Source organism: Hippoglossus hippoglossus, chromosome 15, assembly GCF_009819705.1.
Source record: "Hippoglossus hippoglossus isolate fHipHip1 chromosome 15, fHipHip1.pri, whole genome shotgun sequence".
Taxonomy (NCBI): Eukaryota; Metazoa; Chordata; class Actinopteri; order Pleuronectiformes; family Pleuronectidae; genus Hippoglossus; species Hippoglossus hippoglossus.
The window spans coordinates 6,823,666-6,847,720 of NC_047165.1; the positions used below are offsets into that span (position 1 = coordinate 6,823,666).

The 24,055-nt window shown below is 42.7% G+C and overlaps 1 protein-coding gene across 5 annotated transcripts in view; it reads right to left on the minus strand.

Moving 5' to 3' along the window:
* Positions 1–643: 643 nt before the first annotated feature.
* phactr2 (phosphatase and actin regulator 2) overlaps positions 644–24,055 on the minus strand; it is a 31,052-nt gene continuing 7,640 nt past the window's right edge. For 2 of the 5 annotated variants that reach the window (XM_034608787.1, XM_034608789.1), the window contains exons 2-13: positions 12,047–12,232; positions 10,416–10,490; positions 10,123–10,263; positions 8,328–8,576; positions 6,612–7,110; positions 6,276–6,451; positions 5,858–6,014; positions 5,530–5,585; positions 4,712–4,773; positions 4,148–4,285; positions 3,333–3,409; positions 644–1,794 (exon numbers count right to left, since the gene is read on the minus strand). In XM_034608787.1, coding sequence (XP_034464678.1) covers positions 1,779–1,794; positions 3,333–3,409; positions 4,148–4,285; positions 4,712–4,773; positions 5,530–5,585; positions 5,858–6,014; positions 6,276–6,451; positions 6,612–7,110; positions 8,328–8,576; positions 10,123–10,263; positions 10,416–10,490; positions 12,047–12,232 — 1,832 coding nt within the window. In that variant the 3' untranslated portion in view covers positions 644–1,778. Of the gene's footprint in view, positions 1,795–3,332; positions 3,410–4,147; positions 4,286–4,711; positions 4,774–5,529; positions 5,586–5,857; positions 6,015–6,275; positions 6,452–6,611; positions 7,111–8,327; positions 8,577–10,122; positions 10,264–10,415; positions 10,491–12,046; positions 12,233–18,393; positions 18,836–24,055 lie in introns of those variants that run through there. The other 3 variants (XM_034608788.1, XM_034608792.1, XM_034608790.1) reach the window with 3 other exon arrangements.

Sequence of the window (24,055 nt, forward strand, 5' to 3'; positions counted from 1 at the left end):
TTTTTCGAGTTTGTACAGGGTAACGTACGGTCTGAGGAAATACTGAGTCACTATGCATGAAGAAGCTGGAATGCACCTGCTGAACAGAGGATGAAGTAATGGGATTTATTTACCTGCAGAATGTCTCATCCATAGTTTGCTTTGGAAACCAGTAAGTTTGATAAAGACAGACTAGAAACAGCAGCTGTGTTTGAGCTGCACGAGACGATAAAAACTAAAATAAGACGACTAAAATCAGAGCTTAAAACATTCACATCCACGTTGCATTGTATCATATTGGTAGTAAAGTTGATTTAAATGTATGCACATGCTCCATATACATTCTGTACAAAATAATCAATATACAAGAACATAGATATTGACATGAATGAATACTGTTGGTATCTTTTTCCATCACCGTGCATCATTTCATGTTGCAGCCTCCGAGAACAACTCACTCCTCTTCAGTTGTTGGAATGACGAGCGGCGCGGAGGCTGGAGGACTTTTGTTTGAACGCGAGTCCTCGGACGTCAGCGAGCTCCGTCTGTGGATCACTCATCAAACATCTCCTTTCTAGCCAAAACACGCACGGGAACGAAAGATGACGAGTGTGTTTGTTGAATTTCAGATGACGGGAATGACTAAGCAACATGTTTTGTTGTTTTTTCTTTTTCTTCTTCTTTTATGAGTCCTTCAATATTTCTGACAGCTGAAGTTATAGGTTTGGGTTCTCAGCCAAATACAAATCATCATTAACGAACCCTCGTCACATTTTACATTCAGCGCGGAAACCCTCCCTGCCTGCTCGATATTCACAAAACCTTCATATGAAGTCCACACGACAAGTTCGACCCAGTAGGAGACCGATGTGCAACCAAAACCCGTCTTTCTCTTTGGCACCAAATCACTCGGAGTAGGCCTTAAACATGAGATACCGGAGTCAAAGCACGAAAAGTACATCCCCCTACAAGCTTGATGACTCAACGCAGGATGAATGATGGTACACGACCATCAGGAAGAGGGCCGGGTGCCGGGTGACTAGCAGCGGCTCTACTACCGAGTGATTTCCATTGCACTACGCTGTGAGAGCCTCAGGAACCCACAGCTCCCTCAGCGGTTATAAATATAACATTCGCAGTTTATTCTTCATCTACACAAACGGCTGCACATCCTCACAGGCCACAACCCTTATGATATAATGCCCCCTAGTGGCAATGTTACACTTTGAATGTGTCTGAAAACCAAATGAACTGCAGTATTTCAGACTGAGCTGTGAGGGGCACATGGGAGCAGAGCCAGCCTCCTCTCTCCCCCACCGCCCCATCTGATCCGTGACAACAGCACACTACGTCCAATCACTCGCACCTCCTGCTCCAGGAGGATGTCCATATATGGCCGTTTGGCAGTTAATGACAAGGCAAACCACAGCATGTACGAAAACTCGAAAGTACACTTGAGCCACATTCATTGTTACGAGGGCAGTTTCACCCATTTTTACCTCTGGGGAACCTTGAAAGGCCGGAAGTGAATAAAAAAAAAAAGGAGGCTCTGGTCAAATACAATAAATAAATGGTTCTGCAGCTATAGATTTGTGTTATGTGTTTCACCAGAGCCTGTGGATGGCCGGGGCCTTAAGACACACCTGTAGCTGTCACTGGGGATATAAATACATCAGGGGCAAGTAAAGTGGACTGAGCTGTGAGCTGAGGGTCCGCAGGGCCGCGAGGCTGCTGGGAGCTGTGGCCCCCCCCCCCGCCGAGAGGTCATGGTGCTGACGTCCGGCTGACAGCGAGCGACTCTAGGGCCGATGGAATCTGAAAACACAGGTTTCATTCATGAATTAAAATAAAACAGAATTTTACAGCATTTAAGTGTGTAAATCTTTTTAAAAACAACATCTAAAAAAAAAATCAAACACTTGTTGGTTCCAGCTCAACGCTTGAACTTCTGCTTATCTTTGTCATGAGAGGAACATGAAAATATCTTTGGGTTTTGGAACATTAACTTAAAAAGAAAACAATATTTACCATCACCCCGCTGCATTTATAATGAACATTCACACCTTTTATGATATTTTATTGACAAAATGATTAAAAATAGAAAATAAATAATGTTAAATCAAAAATGTGTTTTACATTGTTGAGTGTGATTTTCCCTTTTCTATGATTCCCCATGTTGCACTTATATTTTATTTTGTTAAGCACCTTGTTACTCTACTCTAGGTGCTTTAGTAATAAAAATGATTATCCATCATTATTATTTAATTGTCAGTGGGTCTAAAAACATTTCTTCACGTGCTTCCAGTCAAGTTCCGCATCCTAAAGAAAATCCTTCTCTTCACCAATTAGCCTGACCTCCACCCCCCCTGTAATCCACCTCAGAATCTATGGTCCTCAGATAGCAGGTCTACTCTCCATCCCCCAGACTAACCTGATACCTATGATGACAGGGCCTCCAGTGTAAGTGAGGTGATATATAAAGTTGATTTAATGTCCCACCTTTCACAGAGGAAGTAACAAAGGGGCCCATGAAAGTAAAGCTGTTCAAATTAAACAGTAAAAGAATCAGACAAAGCACTTGAACACATAAAAATGTGGGAAACTGGGCAAAGGCCAGGAACTCTCTCCTGGTACAGATCCACAATGTCCCATCTGTGGACACTTAAAAAAAAAAACTCCTCACAACAGGGGAAATACAAGTTGAATCTGCTACTGTTTAATAATCTGGTTAAATTGTCAGTTATCCTTTTGAGTAAGTGGCTTTAGAGATTGAATCCTGGCGTAGTCTTATGTGTTTTTGGCAAATATTTACGACTGATTGAAACGTTACAGCGACAGATAAAGCCAATAAATGTAAGTTAATCATTACGGAATGTTATACAGTGCTTGGATTCTATTTGCTATTCTTTTTAATAGATTTATGACCAAAAAGAAAAGGCAAAATTGACAAAAACATGTGGAGAGATATTGAGAGTTGTCTACTAATGCCAAATCCAAACTTCTCATCTTGTACTGTGCAGCTTTATAAAAATAGTTCTACTGAAAGGTGTATTGGTTTTTACTGCTGGACATTTCCTCTCTGCTCCATTCAACACGTCAATACAAAACCATGTCATGCAGATCTAATAACACATGAGAGAATGAACCTGAACTTTATTGCAGATCAATGCCTGATGCTAATAAACTGCAGTCGACCTGTGTGTATATCATGACTTTAATGTGGTTAGTGGAAATGGCTTTGGGGGACCGGAATAATATAAATATTGATCAATGTGCGCTGATAACCAGCAGGATTTACAGTGATAAATTACTAATGAAGTGCGAGTTAATGGTGGAGGCCATCGACCGAGTACCTGGTGAACTGTTTGCTGTCTTCATGAACCTCCATCTCCCGGCTCTTAAACTCATTCAGCTCCTTCCGAATGGCAGCCTGGGGGGGGGGGGGGGGCAGAACAAACACACACACACACAACGAATAATCAGCGATGTCTCTAAAAATGGATGAGGAAGAGAAATCCTTCTTTAAAAAGGTATCATGAAACCCTGTCCCTCTCCTCACGCAGCATTTAACCTGCTCTCTTGTACTTGTACTGATTTTGCACATCTCTTAATTTATTTGCAGTATTTTAAAGTTTTAAAGTTGCAGTTCTTGCCATTGAACAGCAGAGGGCAGACCTGACACAGGAACTGCCTCTTTCTCCTTTGAGAAAATGAAGAAGGACACGTGAGTCATTACTCACCTGGTACATATGTGCACTTATATTCTCTCTGTAGGAACGTGTTTCTAAACATCTAAAGTATGCTGCGTTTTCTGGGCCAGTTCACTTTGTGTCAAACTGCTCATTGCCAGAAATGACAAATGTCAACGCTACAGCAGATGATGACATTGTGTTCATTCAACTTTTACAGTTTTCAACATGACAAATTCCCTCTGCACAGAGGGAATAAAAAGGCTTGTTCTGCCCTTGAGGAACTCGTCTAGCCTGCAGGAAGTCAGGATGTCAACACTCTGCAATGAACCCTAACTGAGTCAGGTCTCAACATCAGAGCCCAGTTGACTTCTGTTGGCCAACAGTAGTTCACCTGCAATTTCCGGCTGAATTAAAGCTTAATGTTGCAATTTCCATCAACGACTAAGAGCAGGTTGATAAGTTGTGAACGTTCGTACCTTGTCAGCAGGAGTGAGCCGTGTCCAGGGTTTGTCCGCCCGCCGGTCGTAATCCTTGGCGTCTGTTACCTCCACATACTCATTAAAGCAAAGGATCCTTCGGGCGACGAGCTCGGCCACTGTGGGTCTCACACTCAACTAAACACACACACACACACACACACACACACACACACACACACACACACACACACACACACACACACACACACACACACACACACACAGGGGGCAGAGAAGTCAGTTCATACCGTCTTCCCAGTGTTTAAGTTCTAATTAATCTGACGTTGTAGTATTTGTTGCGATTGATTTAATGTTGTATGACGTATTAATTGATTAAAACATTCCTGTCTTCTATCACCAGAGCTGGAGGTGCAGAGAACTCTTTAATTCCATCTGTGTCCTCTAGATGGCCCATTTCACCGCACACAGCATCATTTCTGCCTCCTAATGTGACTCATTAGGTGAAGCAAAACTAATTTGCAGCTAAATTTAGAATGACTCAGTCTCTTCTGTGCTCTCATAAATGTGTGTGTGTGTGTGTGTAGTTGTTGTTTACTGTACCTTTCTGGAGAGCCTCCTTTTAATCTCTTGCCTGGCTTCTTGCGCCTCCACATCATTCTTTTCTGCATGCAGAGAACCAGCAGAGTCATTTTCACACCTAATGTGTCCACACCAAGCTTCTCCTTCTATTTATAACTGGGGGATGTGATGGTCTGTGTTAAAGTGTGTCCGTGGCTGTGAAGCAGCGCGAGCGTCTTAATTTAATCAAAACCAAAAGGGAGAGATGATGATGATTAATTATTTTCTAGAGACTGAATGAATCATGTGAGTTGAATCTGTAACACAGACACTTGTTGTGTCCTAATGTGTGTAGTATATTTATATGTGGGTAAATTAACACACTGGTAAACTCCTTGAAGTCTTTCCATCCCATCAGAGATTGAGATACAAGCTGTCTGGGATTCACAGTGAGTTCTTCTGTGGAGAACTTGTTTTTTCTCTCTGTGCTTCTTCGTAGATGAAGAGATCTTCATGCTGAACACATCAGAGACTGGAGTTATGAAACGCTGAGGTTGTGTTTTTACACTATTAACCATCTCTCCAGAGAGATGTTACCTATTGCAAACCTCAAATCTGTGTAAGAGCAACAGCACGTATACATCTTTTGACGCCTTTGATATTGTGTGAGACATAGGTTTGAAAGTGTTGATGTTATACTAAACGAGTTATGTCACATTAAAAAGACTTGAATGCCCTGTGTTGTAACCACTGGACAGAAACTGGTGGTCATGTCTGAAAGCAGCTTGTATGACTATTTAAGCTTCTAAACATAAATATCACATCTCCCCTCAGATCAATAGTGTATTTTAGAAACCTACGCTTGAGGATGTTTCTCTGCTCCAGCTCCTCTGTGCTGGGTCTTTGGCTCAGGCGTCTGAAAAGAGAAAAGTTTGTTCTCATACGAGGAGCAGAGGATTTAAACAATACACAGAGTTTACTAAAAAGATAACAGGATTTTTCGGAGCAACTTTTGTTGTTGTTGTTGTTGTTGTTTCCCAGCAGCCTCTCTGTCTTGGCTTAAAGATTTTTACAGTGCATAATTTGAACGGGTACATCGCCTACACAACTACACCCAAAAAACAATCAACATGTGACCTCACAGCGTGCTGAGTGTGTGTGTTTCAGAGTGTGTGTGTGTGTGTGTACCTGACTAGTTTGCTGCCTATCTGCTGGCGGAGCTCGTGTCTCTCCGTCTCAGAGCTCCGGGGCAGAATGTTCTTGTCCTCCAGCTCTCTCATGCTGGGTCGGTTCCTGAGCTTGATGTTCAGCGTGTCTCGCCGGCGGATCTTACTGGCCAGAGAACCTGGAACAGAGACGCAACGTGGTGAAGCTGCTTGAGGCTTCTTAGGGCCTCGAAAAACAACCTGAACAGAGATCAGCTGCAGAAAATAATCAAGCGTCAATGAAGCAAACAAGGCATCTCAAAGTCTAAAAAATTAAACACATAAAATCAAGCTTCAGGTGAATGCTAACGTTAACTGCTAACAAATACGTCGTTCAACCTTGAAACATGGTCCCACGTCTCTACAGATGTTAACTGTCCATAACTAAACTAATGCCTCACTATTTGTGTACTCGTCATCCTCGTCTTCTTCCTCCTCATCCCGGTACAGGATTGGACCGTCAGAGTCGGAGTCACTAGCTTGGCTGTCTCTCGGCCTATCAGGGATCACCGTCACTTCGGCCTGGTCTGTTTTCACACTCAGGCCCTGGGGCCTCTCAGCTCGGCCCTCAGCTGACCTGCAGGGAACACAGGATATATTGGAGAGGAATTATATAAAATTACAGATGCATTGTTTTATTAGAGCAACTGTGCAGATATATAATCTACTTCACATGTAGGAATGCAGAGGACAAAGTTTGTTTGTTACGAGCTTGCATGTCCTAACTGTATTTTCACCTGGGACTGTTCTCCACAGCAGAATCGGTTTCTCCTTTCTTCTTTTCTTCCTCTCCTCCTGTTCTCTCCCGTTTCTCCCCCTGAGAGCAGGTCTCCGTCTCTACCTCTGTGAAGGAAGTGTCCTCTGTATCAGTGTTGACATGAGGAGGCTGGACTGCAGATTCAGGAGCCAGACCTTTGTGATTCTCCTCGCCCCCAGCAGATGCACTGGGAGCAGACTGAGAGGCAGCTCCCTCCGTCTCACTGCCTGAGGCTTTGGATGAGACGGGCTTCGTGTCTGAGGAAGGGGGCGAGGACCTTGACCCCCCAGGCGGACTAGGAGTCTCTACGGTGGCCTTTTGAGGTACAGGAGTGCATGATTTCTGCTTGTTCTTTGCATCTTTTCCCTCGGCCTGTGCTGCAGCACCCGCGTCCTTAGATGCACGAGAGCGAGGGGTGGAGGTGGAGGCGGCGGTGGCTTTTGCAGTGCCTCCTGTCTTCTTTGGATGGGAGGATTTAGCTGAGGAAGAAACAGGAGAATGACAACGTGAGAAAGGAAAGATAGAAAATTCTATTTCCTCCAGGTGCTCCAGTTTCCTCCAGCTTCCTCCCACAGTCTGAGGAGAACTGTATGTAGGTGTGGTTGTGTTTCTGTCTGTATAAATGCTTTGTCTCACACAAGTTTTTATCTCACAGTCCACCTTAAATCACATTAGACATCTCCACATATTGAAAACATGTTGTTTATAGTTTGTTGTTGACTATTGGCTAAAAAACATAATGCAACAGTATCCAACAGACTGTGTAGTTAAAATATATTTAATTATACCCATAGAAAATAATCACTTAATTTCTAGGTGATTAAATGAAGCAGATATTTGTACAAAATTGGAAGAAAAATAGAATATACAGCAGAGCCGGACCTGGTGGTTATTCCCATTCATTTATCCAGCATCATTTGTTATTTATCAAATTAATAATTTGATTGTTTAGGCTGTAAAATGCCAGAAAGTTTGTGAAAATGTCAAAAAAAGCAATATTTCCTGGCACACAGCAGTCAACACTCAAGAATATTCACATTGACAATTTACTATATAATTGACTAATCAGTTAATAGCTTCAGCCCTTTTATTAAGTACATATGCATTCCACAGTTTATCTGATATGAAGCATTGGGCACTGATGTATGAGAACACGCTGTGAGCCACAATATAACCATCTGTAATCACATCTTTGACCCCAAGACAAATACACAATACCTAAGGTAATACTGAGTCAAGCAGCTTCTGTAAGTGTCTGTATAGTGTCTTTGTGTGCTGGTGGAAGGAGCCTGGGGGGGGGGGGGGACTTCAGATGTTATTCAATAAAAAAAACATTTATAGCAACAGAAAAATAGAAAAGGACAACTGCATGAACATCACGTGCAGTATTATGGGCTGTGGGCTGCTTTACATTCAGCACTTTTCAGTAAACACACACAGAGAGATCATAAGGACAACACTTCTACAGTCACTCACTCGACTGGAAATCCTTTCTAATGAGGAAAAGACTTGATCCAGAGGGAGAAACAGGGCGGACACACACAATGGAGGACAGTGAACACAACGCAGGGGGTTTCCAGGTGCAGTCTTCTTTCCCTTCACACACTGATACAAGCACAGTTTCCATGCAGGGGTGGCAGGCAGGGAAGAACGTCAACAGGCAAACTGGCCTCAGGCTCCGACCAGCTGAACTTACCAATCACACGACCAGTGTTGTTGCTAGTGCCCCTCAGGTTAGCTTTAGTCTGAGTGGTGGAGCCAGTCTTGGCTGTGGTTTTAGTTGTCTTTTTAGTCCCAGAGGCGACCTCCCTGTGACGGCTTGTGGCTGCAGTGCCGCCTGCAGGTTTGGAAGAGGCAGGCAGGGTGGCACCGTGCGTTTTTTTAGCTTGGAGGTCGTGAGGTCGCACCGGGTTTGCCCGGGTGAGAGGTTTAGTATCTCGCCTCTCTGAGCAGAGCAGGGGAAGCAGGAAGCAGAAGTGTGGTGTTAAGAGGTTAAAATGTGGGACGGAGTATAAAGTCCAAATGAAAGAAAATTAAAGTGTGAGATTTTGAGAATTAAAAATATAGTTGTAAAGAACAAGAAAAAAGTCATAATATTAATACATAAAACATACATTTTATTAGAATAAATGTGTAATGTAATGTGAAAAAAGTCATAACATTAAAAGAATAAAGTTTGAACATTAATGAGAAAAAAAGTTGTAGCATCGCATGACAAAATATTTTTTTGGGGGGGAAATAAGCAGTAGTGATACCCCGGAGGAGGAAACCTGTTTTTGAATATCCTAAAGATGTAACTAACAAATTTCCTCTTCCTCCTCCTCCTCCTCCACGTCTGTGTAGTTCCTTCTTCAGGATAGACACAGTCTCTTGTCTCTGTTCAAAGACCTGATTCTTATGATAACGTGATGCAGATGAGCCCAAAGATTATAAGTATTGAGTTATTTGTGAAACCCTCACTAACGTATAACTTTTATAAGTAAAACAGATGCTCCACATTCCTCCTTTTAACAAAGGGGCCAGGCTGATCTTCTTATATTCCACCTTTACAATGACATGTAGTCTAAACTTACAACTTTATCCTCGTGATACTATGACTTTAATCATGATATTTCAGTTTTTTAAATAGTTTCTGAAATAGAAAATAGCGATTGAAAGGAAAAAAGATGTAAATCTGTGCAAAAAGATGCACAAATGGACGTGCAGACAAACACAGGGAGACGGAAGAGACCATTAAAGATAGAGAACGATGCACATGGAGCTAATGATGACGGGAAAAGTCTCTTTCCATCAGACTAACAGATAGAACAAACCCATTAACCTTCCAAACCTTGTATTTTGTGAGGACATGCGTGTTCTCACACTGTGTTTTTACAGTGGTCCTTGTCTGTTGCTTTCATGTTTATTGACACACGGACAAACAAATGGCTCAGAATTCAATGCAAACAGGGTTGAGATGAAAACAGCACAACACTTAAGCAGCATCAGAAGGAAGAGCAGTGGCCTGGCTCCTCGGGGAGAGGGAGGGAGGCATTAGCAGATCTGCTCAGACTGAGAATACCTGTGATGGGAATATCTATGTGATCACATTAGGCCCGGTCAGATTCCACAGAGGATTCGATGTCAGCTGGAAAAACTGCTGTCAAACGCATTCCACGACTGAGAGGAGCAAATTCAACCAACATCTAAAAAAAGCTGCAACGTTTATTTAATGTATAAAATTGAATTTCTGAAGAGCTGTAAAAAAAGTCTCATATTCCTGTGTCACATGTTTCACTTTGTGTTTGGAAGATCGAAGCCTCGGCTGAGTCAGAAAGGATTTCTGCTACGTGCTCTACCACAGACACAGCAAATTATTCTACAAGTTCTGCCGAGATGTTTCACTTGTGAGAAAGAGAAAATCTTCAATGAGTAAAATTCAGTGGTTTGATTCTTCAGACTCTTGTTGTGACAGTGTGACAGAATCTCATGTGCGTTAGTTCTGCAGTTACCTGTTTTCTCCGCGGTGCAGCCGGGCCCGGAGGCCTTTCCCTCCTGCAGCGATTCTGGTGACTCGATGTCCACTTTGACCTCCTCTGACGTCACGCTGGAAGTGGCGTGGCCGTTGAGATTTTGACTGTTGTTCGCTTCTTCTAGAGCAGGAAAAAAAACAGTAACTGTAACTGAAAATTGTTGCATTTCACTGTGTTCGGTATATTTAGTTGATGAAAAAACAATATTTAAGGAAGGAATATGTCACAAATGAATTAAATACATGAATGAAATAACGAGCGATGAGACAAACCTTGGTCAGAGATGAGAACTCCTTTCTTGATCAGCTCCTCCCTCGTTTGCCTGGTGGAGATTTTTCTCTCTAGAACTGAAGGATGAACACGGTCAATGTGTGAATCAACAGGGGGATTCCCTTTGATTTTCCTGCATCTGATCTGCTGCAGCAACCTACACGGAAATCTGCAAAAGCCTTGCACAACAGCTGCACCATGTTCCTGCTCTTGTGTGCAGTCAACACAACAGCACCGCATTGATGAGGAACTAAAGTTAATTCTGTTTGAGATGAGTCAATAAATGACTGGTTAATGAACAAAGAATAATCCGTGGCCATTAAAGTAATGAACTAATCCTTTTTTCGAAGCCAAAGTGCTGATTTAAACTCCTCAGATATGTGGATTTGCTGCCTTTACTGGGCTCATACGATAGTAAACTGAACAACTTTGTCGTTTCGATGAAACCAGGAGTTTGAGGATATCAACTTGGGCTCGGAGGAACAATCAGGCACCTTTTCACCCGACATTTGCAAGATTATCAGGATATAATTGTGAGAAAGCCCTAAACGCAAAGCCCACAGTGGATTTGTTCAGTACCCAAATACAAACAAGAATGAACAATAGCTAAATAAGGCCAAATGCTCAGAGCAATGTTAAATCCTATTAGGGTCCAGTTTGTTTTCACTTCCGCATACGTGGTTTATATAACTGGGCTCAAAAGCAAGATTCAAATTGCATTAGTATAAAGTTATTCCACATTCCATAGTGACCATTTGGCAAAGTCATAATCAGCATTCAACACTGTTTTTCTTTGAATAGCAAAGGATTATTTGGAATCAAAATCAAGAAAGAGGCTGTAGTTCACACCGGAGCAGTTACAGGTCAACCCCGAGACTCCTCCCAGCAGGGTGTGTGTCCGAGAAAACCTCCAATTAAAGACCTCCAGGACGTCAGCAGTCCACCCAGATGTCCGAGCCCACATCCGATCTCTAATGGAGAAAGCTAAATTCTATTGCTTGTATCCACGATGTCATTGTTTTGGTCACTACCCAAAGCTCATGACCACAGGTGAAGGTCAGAACGTAGATGGACTGGTAAAGTCCAGTAAAGTGCCCACATTACTGCTGATGCTGCCCCCATCTGCCAGCACAGCTCCTGCTCCATTCACCCCTTACTCCTTTAGATACTTTTACTCCTTCACTAACCCCTGTCCCAGAGGGAACAATCGAGTAATTCATTTGAAGCTCCTACGTGATGAGAAAGGAACAAACATTGAAAACTCTCAGGGCTCAAAGATGTGATGCACAAAAAAAAAAAGGAACTTGAAGGCCGACTTCTCATTTAGTTAGTTCACATGTGGACAGTAGCCTGAAACTAGCTGGTGGGACGTGGAGTTGTGAAACTTGCAGACGGGTGAAGCCACAGACGCACCTGGCAGCCGACACTTCACGAATAAATCAGCGAGCATAAACTGTTAGCTCTTTTCCTTTTAAAGCTCTTCAGGGAGCAACGCCGCTCCATTTCAGACATAATGTTCTGCACAAATCCAGAAATGTAATCCATGATGTTGCACAGACACTCGATTGAGGAGAACAAATCAGCGGACACTGTTCATACAGTGTCATTAAAAGACACACGCAAGATGTCCCACCTTTGGAAAGATCCTGGAACTTGTCACTGGTCTTCTTCTTCCTCCACTTCCAGGGCTTGAACAGTTTCCCTAGTGACGACAGCTTGCCTCGCTGCTGCCGCGTTGCAGGGGCATTCTGGGTATTGGCGGCGCTGTCCACCACCACGTCGCAGCTGGCCAACGACGATGATTTCTCCAACCCATCAACTAGAAGACACACATGGAGAAATATACAATCAGGGTAAGAACCAGACGGAAAAGGGCTCATAATTAACCATCTAGCAGACGTAAATCTTTCCCACACGACAACGCAGCTTTCAGTATGAAAGTAGGAATATTTATAACTCTGTTTCTGTACAGTATTTACAGTGTGTGTCCTCATGTGTGCGTGTTGGGTGGCGAGACCCCCCATCCTTCCACAACTCCTCCTCTTCCTGTTGAAAGATTAGATGTGCTGTGAACCTTCTGGAAAACTGCAGTGAGTGAATGGTGTATGTGCAAGTGTGCGCATTAGTGTGTGCATGTGGGTGTGAATGTGTGTGTGTACCATACCGGAACCTTACAGAGGAAAGAGAGGCGGTGTGTGATTCCTCACATCCAAACTGAGGAAGGTTTTTGTTTTTTCAGCTACACAACACTGTTGACTCACTCGAGCCTGAACGTACGGAGGCCTGTGGGGATCAAACGTGTCCATGCATCGCATCGTTTGTGACCTTAAATTATTTCATTCATCGCCTCTCAGGAATGTTAACTTATACGCCTTACTCACATTCTGACATGTCACAGCCACAAAAGCACAGGGATTATATGTATAAAATGAATGATGGCTGAATTCCATTTGGCTGTTTTGGTGTTTTTGCAACAGCTGACAGAAACTGTTAGAAACTAATAGTATTAATGCTCAGTGAAGAAGTATCTGAGAGGGAGACGATTCAAAGCATCATTCACAGATCTGAGTGTCAACAGAGCTTCACACAGTCCGACTGGTGATTCAGCTCAATAATACTGACAAACATTATAAAGGTTGGTTTGTTTTCTCAATTCTATACGAGAGGCTTCAGCAGCAGAAAAAAAAAACATACTGCATTTCATCATATATGGAGATTTATATACCAACGATACCAATGTTTCTGCCATACACTGTATATAAAGATGGACTTCATGACAGCTCCCTAAAAGTGAAGCCAAAGCGTCCTGATCGCCCCCTGGTGGGGTTGTGGATGGGACATGGGCCAATAAAAGTCATACATTTTCAATTGTTCTCATCACACCGATGTACGTCCTTGTGCTTATTTTTCCGGTACGTTGTTAAGTTTGGTTTTGAATCGTTCTTTGATGCGATGAAAACAAGGTGAATTATCTTGATTGACAGCTGAGACGGACTCGCAATTGGCCGAGCGTGTGTGTGTCCCCAGGACCTCGATACCGCGACTACACAACACAATCAATACTGCACAGGACTGAAGGAGAGTTCAATAAGATAAAGAAAGAATCTTATGTCAAGAAGCAGATGTCTCATCATCTTTCAATAATGAAAAGCAATAGAATTAAAGGATGCAACGACTACAGCGTTTTCCTTTTGCTTAAGGATGCAATGTATAAAATATAGATGTAAAAAGAACTATGTCGGTACGATAATTGCTTCCATTTGGATTTTGCTCATGTGATGATCCTGACTGTATGTACGTACACAACATGGGAACTAAGAGCACAACGACATGGAAAAGTGCAGAGCAGATCAGGCCAGAACATGCTCTCCCCAGACACCATTTTAGTCCCCACACACACACACACACACACACACACACACACACACACACACACACACACACACACACACACACACACACACACACACACACACACACACACACACACACACACACACATTTCCTGTTCCTGTGTTGATATCAAATCACAATAGGTGCATTTCAGCAGCTAATGATGGGAAAATCAGTAAAAGCGATTATCATCACCATTAGTCTGACTATTAAACATCTAGTGGGAACCAAATAGGGACAATGGTCCCAGTTATAAGTCGGAGAGAAGAGAAAAGAGGAGGAGAGACAGAGAGGAGAGGAGCAAAACAAAGATTATTGTTGACTTGAAAAATAGTTTTCTTTCTTAAAGTGCGTTCAGTGAGAAGAAGCTCACTTTAAGAAAAAGGGAAGGTCGACAATGAGATGGTTCAGTTGCTAAAATCTCACAATTTACCATAATTTTTAGTCACTTACCATAAGCGTGCCTTGGGGGGCCTTAAGCATGGGCCAAGGTTTTTTCATTTAGCTTTATTTCAATGTGCATTTAATTAAATCTTCACTAGATAAAAGAAAAAAAAAACCTTAGCAGCATTTTTATGTGAAAAGGATTGTTTTGAACTGAAAATGTGTTAATGTGAGTTGCAGAGGAAGTGACAGAATGGACCACTATCAGTAAACAAACACTTCTGGAGTCTAATGAAGCTCAAAGTTCAAAGCATAGAAAGACAAACTATAACAGTTGGTCACATTAAATGATAAATTAAATGTTTTGCTGATGAAAACTACGGCACGAGGGCAGGGTTGAAGTCCAGTGCTTCAGCTTCTTCCCACCGATCTTTGGAGGCTTCAACGGAAACTCTGCGTATTCACTTTGAATGGGGTGACATCATGCACAACTGCATTGTGGTTCCATTGCTTCACACTGACTTTGGTAGAACTTTAGAAAAAGCTCAACTTTTCAAGCAGCAGTCCAGGCACCAGCCAATCAAATCACATTTAAACAAATACTCCAGCACAGGCACCAGCCAATCAAATCACGTAAATGCAGTTGCAGGTCCTGCCTAAACCGAGCTAGTGCCCAGCAGTTAATGAACGTGGTGTTCATTTCACCACATAAACATGTGGCAGATTTACCACCTTTCACTTCCACTGCCCTCTTCCCCCCCAACTCCCCTCTTCTTCTTCTTACTCTTTTGCTTCCCCTGTGCATGAACATGAACGCCCCCTGTTGCTGACTGGCAGTAATTGGGTGGCTCAGTTTCCCACAGAGTTAGAGCTGCAGAGTGGAGCGCACACAGGACTGATGGACATCGGGCCACGAGGAGATATTTCCATAATTTGACAAATGAATTTGAATAACTGACCTTTAAGCAAACCTGAGTGAATTAAATTCAAAACCATTCACCACACACAGGAAGTGCAAACATTACAGCGGTAATCCTGCTTTTCAGGCGAGACGGATTCATCTGAGAAAAGCAATAAAGTTTTACCAAAATAATGCTGACTACAGCTTTTTAATTACAACAATGTGGCTTAAATCCAGCCCAGTTTAACCCAGGGATGTTATTACACATAACAACTGCTGACACGACTCCATGATTGCACACGGGATTTCAGACCGACGTGTTTTCCTTGCAACTACTGACTCACAGTGTCATACTAGAAGGCTGAATCAGGATTTGGATAGCAGCTGTGGAAGTGAACGGAATAATCAGAAACACAACTGGAGACACCGCAGAAATCTGAGGGGAAACTAACCCCGCAGGATTTATTTTTTCCAATAAACTGAGAATATTGCGCCATGACACACAGGCCATTTGTTATTTTCTTCATGTTTTCATTGTCATGCATTGTCTGATAGGATATTCCCGGGATGAAGTGGTGGTGTATTGTGACAAAGCCAGCATGTTTTTTGTTTTTTTCAGACCTTATGGCAGGAACATGTGTTGAGAAGGAGGGGAAAGGGAGAGGCTTCCTTCCTTCACTGCAAGTCACCAGGGAGGGAAGAACCAGACATCACGAACGGAGGAAAAGGGACTGAGTGGGTGAGAGAGAGAGAGAGAGAGAGGGGGGAAAAAGAGAGAGAGAAGGGGAGAGGTGGAAACTGAGGTGGGGCAAAAAGAAAAATATGGGAGAGAGGAGCGTAGAGAAGGAAAGAAGAAGAAAACAAGGCAACAGGAGGTGTTGGACGAGAGCGGAGGGAGGGAGGGGCCACGCCGGGCATTAGCTCCAGTTGTAACACTTGGGTCATTTCTTCCAAATCTCAGTCCAATGTGGGACAGAGAGCTACAGTACAGCCTCAACTCATGATCCTCACAGGGCTGAACAGCTCGGATTAGGTCAAGAGTGGCACACCAGAAGGAAATCAAACAGGAAATCGCAGCTTTACAATGTTTTAACGCACGGTAATCAGATGTCAGCGCTCACAGGATATCAGCTTCATGGGTCAATCCCCCCCCCCCCTGCTCTCAGAACTGTGGATTCAGCATTCAAAGCTCAGCACATCTTCAATGTGTAACCCCGTAATACAGCAGTTCAGAGCACATACATCATTATTATAGCCTCAGGTTCCTATGCATGTTGACCTTAGTGCGCAACAAATCAGTCTCGGTTTGACTGTAAACGCTGACCGAGTAATAAGAAGGTCCAGTTTTGTTTTCAGTTGGCATCCTTGATCACTTCCTCTACTTTACTGCCTCAAAGCTTTCCCATCAAAATGTGGATGGATGGTAAATATTTACAGTTATGACTCACACACAGAGAGACCAAGGTCTATACGATCCCACACTGAAAACACTGATCCCCTGAAAAGTCTCCATCGTAATCTCCAAGAAGCCACGGTGACGTCTTGAAATTTCACCAACCAACAGTCCAAAGTCTAAATATATTCAATTTACTCTGAACTGTCATAGCTCCAGTGTAGTTCTCTGAGGAAGTAAAGTTCTCCCTCCATCAGCGAGTTAAAAGATCTCTGTATCCTGACTAATGCTCACTCATAAGTTCCTTGAACTGTCGACTGTTTAGATTTCTGCTTTTGATGAATTGTGGAAATGATAGTTTCAATAACATTCAGGGAATGTGTACACAGACTCTCAATGTGTTTTACAGCTGCATAGGCCTATAGAGCTATATCACTTGGATCAAGACTTCGAGAACATGTTTCTTTTTTTGACCATTGCTCCCTTTTGTGGGTCAACCACGGCTGGAGCTCCATCTGTGTCAAGGCTCAACTTTTCAAATGGGTGATATTTCAGCTACTCGGTCATAGCCGAAATATCTTGTCCAAACAAATATTTATCTTTGGAAGCATGGCTTGCAATTCCTTCCTCATTACAAACGCAGCAGTGATCCCACGCACAAAACCGGCTGGTTAGTCGGTATCATGTCTGTTATTTCATCATAGGGCACAGAGAAAAACTGAACATTTCTAGTGTTTTTTCAGTATATTGTGCTTGTAGTCTTCAGTGTATACAGGTTTTCATTCAATGTATTCCATCATTTGTTTTCCCTTCATCCGATGTGAAGATATCCTTTGTATGTCCAGGAAATAGCACAAATGTCGTTATTGAGTTAAATCAACGTTGCTTAACGGAATCTTGAGTTATGGCCAAAGATGTGATAGACAACCCCTGCGTGCACTAATCAATATAGTACTTCAGATCGTGGTTAATAATTGCCTCCAGTGGTAAACTCGACTAGACCTGGTCCTCCGAAGGATGCGGCCGCTTAATTGAGACGCGGCTATTGTTAGTCTTGCACCAATCTCAGAAGTATGTACGTTAATTTGTGGGGTGATTCTTGGAGAATTGACTAAGGGAGGAAATCAAACAAAGCAAAAATTGTTTCTGTTCAGACAGTTTGATACGATGGAAAAAGATTCATCATTCACAAGAGGCATAAAAAACCAGAAGAGGAATTGAAAGCACGTTGACATCTGAAATCGGAGAAGACAACTGCTATGTAGTACGTAGTAAGGATGTACACTGAAGGGAGTGTGGATTTATACTTTAGTACAGAATAGGGAAAGGACAAGACAAGCAGGTTGATTATACTCCTGCACTTTTAATCTAAGATAAGATACTGAATATTTACTTTATTATTGTTATGTCGTTATTATTTTCAACACTATTTGTACTTAACCTTTAGAAAGACTCTGAACTGAAGTAAACTTGGCATATTCTCGGGTTATTACGGTCCTGATCGTGAATGAAATGTAAATCCTGGGCTTCCGATGATCCTCAGTTCACTCTGTGGGTAAACAAACATGGTCTGAAGCCTCAGTTCATGTGTCAAAGTGGCAGCTAAAGTACACAAACACGAGTCAAACCCTGGACTCCTCTGCCCTGATTCCCGATCTGGATCCGTGTCAGCCTCACAAAGACTCGCACGGGGATGTCAGGAGAGTTTGAAATTCATTTTAAAAACACAGTTCACTCACTTCCCTTCGGCAGGAAACCGCCGCGCGCTTTGTTTGTGCGCAAAGCTTCGACAGAAACGAAAAAGAGGACTTCCTGGATGAAGATAGCGGAATGTGTGTGTCTGTGTATGTGTGTGTGTGTGAGATACATTGCAGATACGTTGCACGCATGCACAGAAACACACACTCACCGCTCGCGGGCTGGGACACAGCCGACACGGCCGTCTGACCCATATTCGGATGATCCGGAGCCGGACCGCGCTCCACTAAACCCCCGCGATCACCGCCTTGTTTCCCCGCGTAAATCCCCTCCGCCGAGTGCGCTCATCTCAGGGAGGACGGCTCCAGACCGTGATGGCCGAGTCGCTGGAAACTTCAGTGACTGACTGGGTCGCTACTACGTCGTAAGTTCCCCTCCCACCAGCAGCTCCTCCACCTCCTGCTGCAGCAGCTGAAGAATGCCTCTCATTCCTCCGCGCAGATTAGAGGCGCTGCCGGGGTCAAAGGGTGAGGAGCTCCGACACTTCCAACAGTTTTACCCAGGGAGAGATTGAAAAGCTTGACGGACAGCGAGGTTCTGCCGGAGCGGGATGGTTTAAACCTGAGAAAACACGCTCACAAGCGGCTTTCAGGCGAGTGCTGAACTCCGGACATTGTCCTGAAAGTCTTTCTGGGTGTGCTGAAACAAAAAGTTCAGAAAACTTCCCCCTGCCAGTCCCCCCAGCACAATGTCCGGAACATGTGAGAACTCCAAATGAGTCATGTGAGAACACAAAAATGAAAATGTCAGAGTCTGCGTGTCAATGACGTTTCTAACAACAAGACAACAGATGCAAAGGAGTAAAAACAAAATTTGGGGAGCTGTCAGGTCATCCATCTACACAGTTTATGATTGACAGTGTTGTATGAAAGTAAATTCAACTTGGGGCTTTTGACTATTGGTCCCAAGTAAAATGAGTATGTTCGCTTGAGCATTTTTGAACATTTAATTCACTAAACAATAATAAAGATAAGATATGCTTGTGTGTTCAGACCATAGACCAAACAGTGCGTGACAGAGACCTGCTCACGTCTGGATATCACAGATATCCACAAATAGACCTCACTCCCATTGTCCGTTGAAGCTGCAGGGAGAGATAATATCGGATGGAGGAGGGCTGCCAGGGTAAGAGGTATCGTAAGGAAGTTGATTGGCAACTTACCATCATTTTCATTATTCATTTATCTATTTATATCTATTATTTGGTCGGAGAAAACAAGAACAGAAAAACTCTTAGTTTTGCTTTCTTTTCAAATTAAAGCTTTAAATTGTGTTGATATAACTTGTTTACATTAATTTAAACAAACCAAGATATCATTGGTTCAACAAACCCCAGTGTGGCACAATATTCTTTAACTTATAGGGTCCATAACGAATCTATGATATTAGGACATGTACAGTGTGTGTAGCTGGTGGCAGAGTGTCAGTACACTAACCCAATTCTGCAGTGTACACTCTTTTGAAAAAATGAGATGAGCCTAAGTGCAGCTTTCAAATGGGAGCGAAATCTGTCAGGGTTTGTCAGTGTGTAAAAAAGCTTTGATAAAAGATCACAGAGATAATATCTGTTTAACACTAGACACATGACCTCACGTCACGACACTGACAAATGTGGCAAACCAAGCTAAACACTGCTGCCACAGTGCGTCACTCAATATAATCTGTGTGGTGTTAGAGAGAGAGAGAGAGAGAGAGAGAGAGAGAGAGAGAGAGAGAGAGAGAGAGAGAGAGAGAGAGAGAGAGAGAGCGAGCTTTATCTGTCATCACTGTCAACAGAGTGTCAGCTGAGACCATGCAGAACCAGGCTTGACAAACGCACACACACGATGTGAGGTTTCAAGCCAAGACTGCCATCTAGTGGTAACTTCACACTAAGCCATTGAATGGTAAGAGGCCATAGACAGTGTAATCATGTATGAAATCATTACTGCACAATCTTTCTCTTGGTTGAAGCAATAAGACAAAATAAAACTGAAGTTGAAAACTAAACAAAATATAACACACTGGAGAAATGGGGTGACCAATCCTGTAGCCGACATCTTGCATCTCTCAGTCAACTCATTGATTGGATTTAAATAAATAAATAAGTGACCTTCAAGCTTCTACATCCGACAGTGACGTCTGTGAACTGGAATACATCATTTAGCTGAAGTGAAAAAGATGGAACTTAATAAACTGAGACAGGAAGGAAGTCTGTGAGGAGGTGATAGAATGTGAAGGACAGAGGGACGGAGGGATTTAGTAAAGTTAACAGAGGAAACTGACGACGTTAGCATTCACAGAGAGGTAACGTCATTAACTCGCTGTAATGTTTCCCAATTTATTCTTTCATTACACCCTCCACCACATCTTTAAAGATTGCGTAGTTTAAAATTCAGATTACTAAACAGCAGGTCTAACAGAGTGAGAAATTGTGTTTTCCATGCACTCAGCATTCCTTGTACGAGGAGATGACCAAAGGTGAATGTGAATGTGTTCATGTGCTCAAAAGGCAGAAAACCGACAGAGAGGTCAAGAAAGTCAAAGCTTTTCCATAAAAAATGCACAGATAAAGATGTTGTTATGTTGTTTGAACGCATCTTGAAACGCGCCAGGGCACAAATTCACGTTACACCATTTTGCAAAACGAAGGGAAAAGCTCCCTCTGGATTTAATTAAGTTCAATCTGGTGCTTCTCTGTAAATCTGTGCATGAAAATCCAAAGGTCTAAACTAGAGATCTTTGGGAATATGTTCAGAGTCAAGAGAATCAACTGAGGGTGCCTGACCTTTTCATTGGCCGGAATAAAAAAAAAGAAAAGACATGAGAAGAGGAGGAGGAAGAGGAGAAGGAGGAGGAGGGCCAGAAGAAAGGAAAGGAGTCATCAAATATTAAGTAGTAGCCTCAGCGGAACAAGGAGGTAATAATTGTTTAAGTGCTACTTTTCAGAGCTTTTCTCTCCTCCCCTTCATGTATTTATTAAACTCTGTTTCTGCAAGGGTCCATGTCAGAGCCCAATACAGGCAATCTATTGTGCATATGTGCATGTGTGGGTGTTCATTTCCTTTACATGACTAAATGCATGGTTTAGGTGTGAGAACTTTTACCTTCTACTTCTTTTTAGAAAGTCAGGGACCGGACATCGCTGCACCAGGATCATGATTCAGACCACAAACTGTCAAAACAGTCAAGTGTGACTCAGAGGGTAACAGACCCTGTTTATCAAGCAAACCACACGCAACTGAGAGGAACTGGACTTAAATGGTCTCGGAAAACAAATTTACTGAATCTCACTGGAGCTTCACTGGTCCAAATCTTCATCTATCAAATACATACGAATAACAAGTTGCAGTATCCTTGGGATTGTTAGTAACCTGTAAAATGTCTATCATGGCATTTGTCACGCTATCGATTTTTTGTATGAATATTAATGCCCCTTGCAACCAAATTTGACGCAAATTTTAAAAGAATTTCCACAATAATTACGCAAATACAGAAAATGCAATTTAATGCACGTTTCCATCCATTACTGGTCGGCAATAATTGGGAGTTGCAAGTCTGATCGGGTGCCATTAAACCATTGCAGAAGAAGTCAACAAGATAATGTGGTTAAAAAGAGCAGCAGTAAAACCTCAACGGAGGGAAACTGCTCCTCATAATTGATCCAACGTGAAAACAATGGGGAAAAATAGAATTTCACTGTGTTTCTACTCATTTGAGGAATATTCCAGTTGCACATTCAATTAAGCTTCATCAAATATCTCCATCACAGTCATAAATAAGCAGATAATTGAGGAGTGGTACTTCGATGTAAGAACATTGACTCTTGCTCAGTTTGTCCTGATAATTTAATGTTTTAAAGAGTTTTGAAGTGAGGTTTACTGATGTCTTTAGTACAGTTTCATTAAGTTTCTTCTGACTTTCTTGCTATTCGTGAGCTGACATTTATCGTTCACCTGTGTAGGCAGAAAATTGCTCTTGGAATAATTGTGGCGCTCATTGTCTTTTGCTGATAATCATCTGAAATCGTAACTTAATAGTGAGCAACGTAGTTCCTGCACATGACCCACATCCACGCAGTGAAAAGAAGCCTGTTTACAGTCCAGTCCAACCAATATCCAATAACTCCTCCTTACAAGCATGTGCTTGTTCCATTGCTCCACTTTTATAACTCAATGTACATTCCTATTCAAGTGATATAAGTCCTTTCTTTTGTTGTATTGATACAGCAGTGGTTACTGTCATTTCTCTTCCTCTTCCCATCTGCCAGCCAACTCGTCTGAAACCTGATCTCCTGTTTGTTGTATTCTGTTTGGCGCAACCCATAAGCCGCCATCATTGCTAAAATGTTGCCTGTATAAATCAATAGCTGACATCCTGCCAGACGTTCAGCCTGAGAGCATGAGAGAGAGAGAGAGAGAGAGACGGGCGGAGGAGAAGACGGGGAGAGAAAGAGTGAGAGGAAAGATTGATATTCTGGAGCTCTGTAATAATATCAACACACGGAATAAAGGCCACGGTAGCGAGAAAGTGTAAACGCGTCTCAGAATCACAGACATAAAGAAAACACAAGCCTTGGCCGGGCCTCAGAAGTGTGTGATATGAGGCCACGAGAGGACAGGGAATTGGGAGAGTAAACAAATACCAGCCAGCATTTATTTCTACACCCCCATATTCTAACTATATAAGGCCACATCTGCACTGATTTCGAGGAGAGCCACTGTCAATGGGCGAAACAGCTGTTCTGAGCGTCCACAGTCGTGTTTGCTCGGTTGCGTCGTGTGGCTGTTGCTCAGGATGTTATTATTCTCATGGAGACTCTGCGTGGTTTGTTTTAATCTAACTACACCACTGGCTGCCGATGGTTGCTTTCATCCGCGTCCAGATAACTGACACACCGGGTTTTGGTTTGAAAGTAGCAGTCGGGCAGATTGAACAGCAAGATAAAATAATACATAATTTTCTCCAACAAGATTATTGTCCCTGCCAATTAAGACATTCAGTGATTTATAACATCAACAAAAGTATATTTCTCTTTAAAAAAAAGAAGAGTTGGATGGATGGGTATCAAATGTCAAAGTCTGTCACAGCGACAGGATTTGTCCCTTAAAGAAAAAAACTGTAACTTCTTAACAAAATGGAAGTGTTGTGCATTGCATTGTGGGGCGGCTGTGGCACAGGAGGTACAGCGGGTTGTCCTCTAACCAGATGGTTAAAGTGTCCTTGGGCAAGATGCTGAACCCCAAATGTGCCGGCAGTGTTTGACTGATGTGTGCTAGAGGAAGTGCTGCACATAGATCCACTGTATAAATGTGTGTGTGAACGGGTGGATGGTCAAGATTAGAAAAGCACTAGATAAATACAGACCATTGTTTTGTGCTCATGACAAATCTGTTCAATGTTGTCTCCGTAAAGTGCCGACTGCAAATCTCCAATTCTATAATAATAGGACACACTCAACAATGTGCAGAGAAAATACACAGATGGGCTTCGTGGCCGAGCCGCACTCTCATTGTCCACACGCACACGCACACATATCATATAACATGAATATGCATCTGTGCAAAATCACAGATACTGCTTTGCATTGCATTTGTTTTGTACGTATTCAGCACGCAGCCCACGTCGCTGTCAACACACACACACACACACACACACAAATAAAGGATCATGGATTAAAGTGGGTTTACTGTTGTAAAGCTTACCTGAGACAACAGCGTAAACACAACAGCTACGAGCCCAAACTCCAGAGCTCTCCCTCGTCTTTATTAGCACATGGCAGCTGGAGGTTTTTTGTCTATTTAACACTGTGATATGTTATGACAACCTCTGCA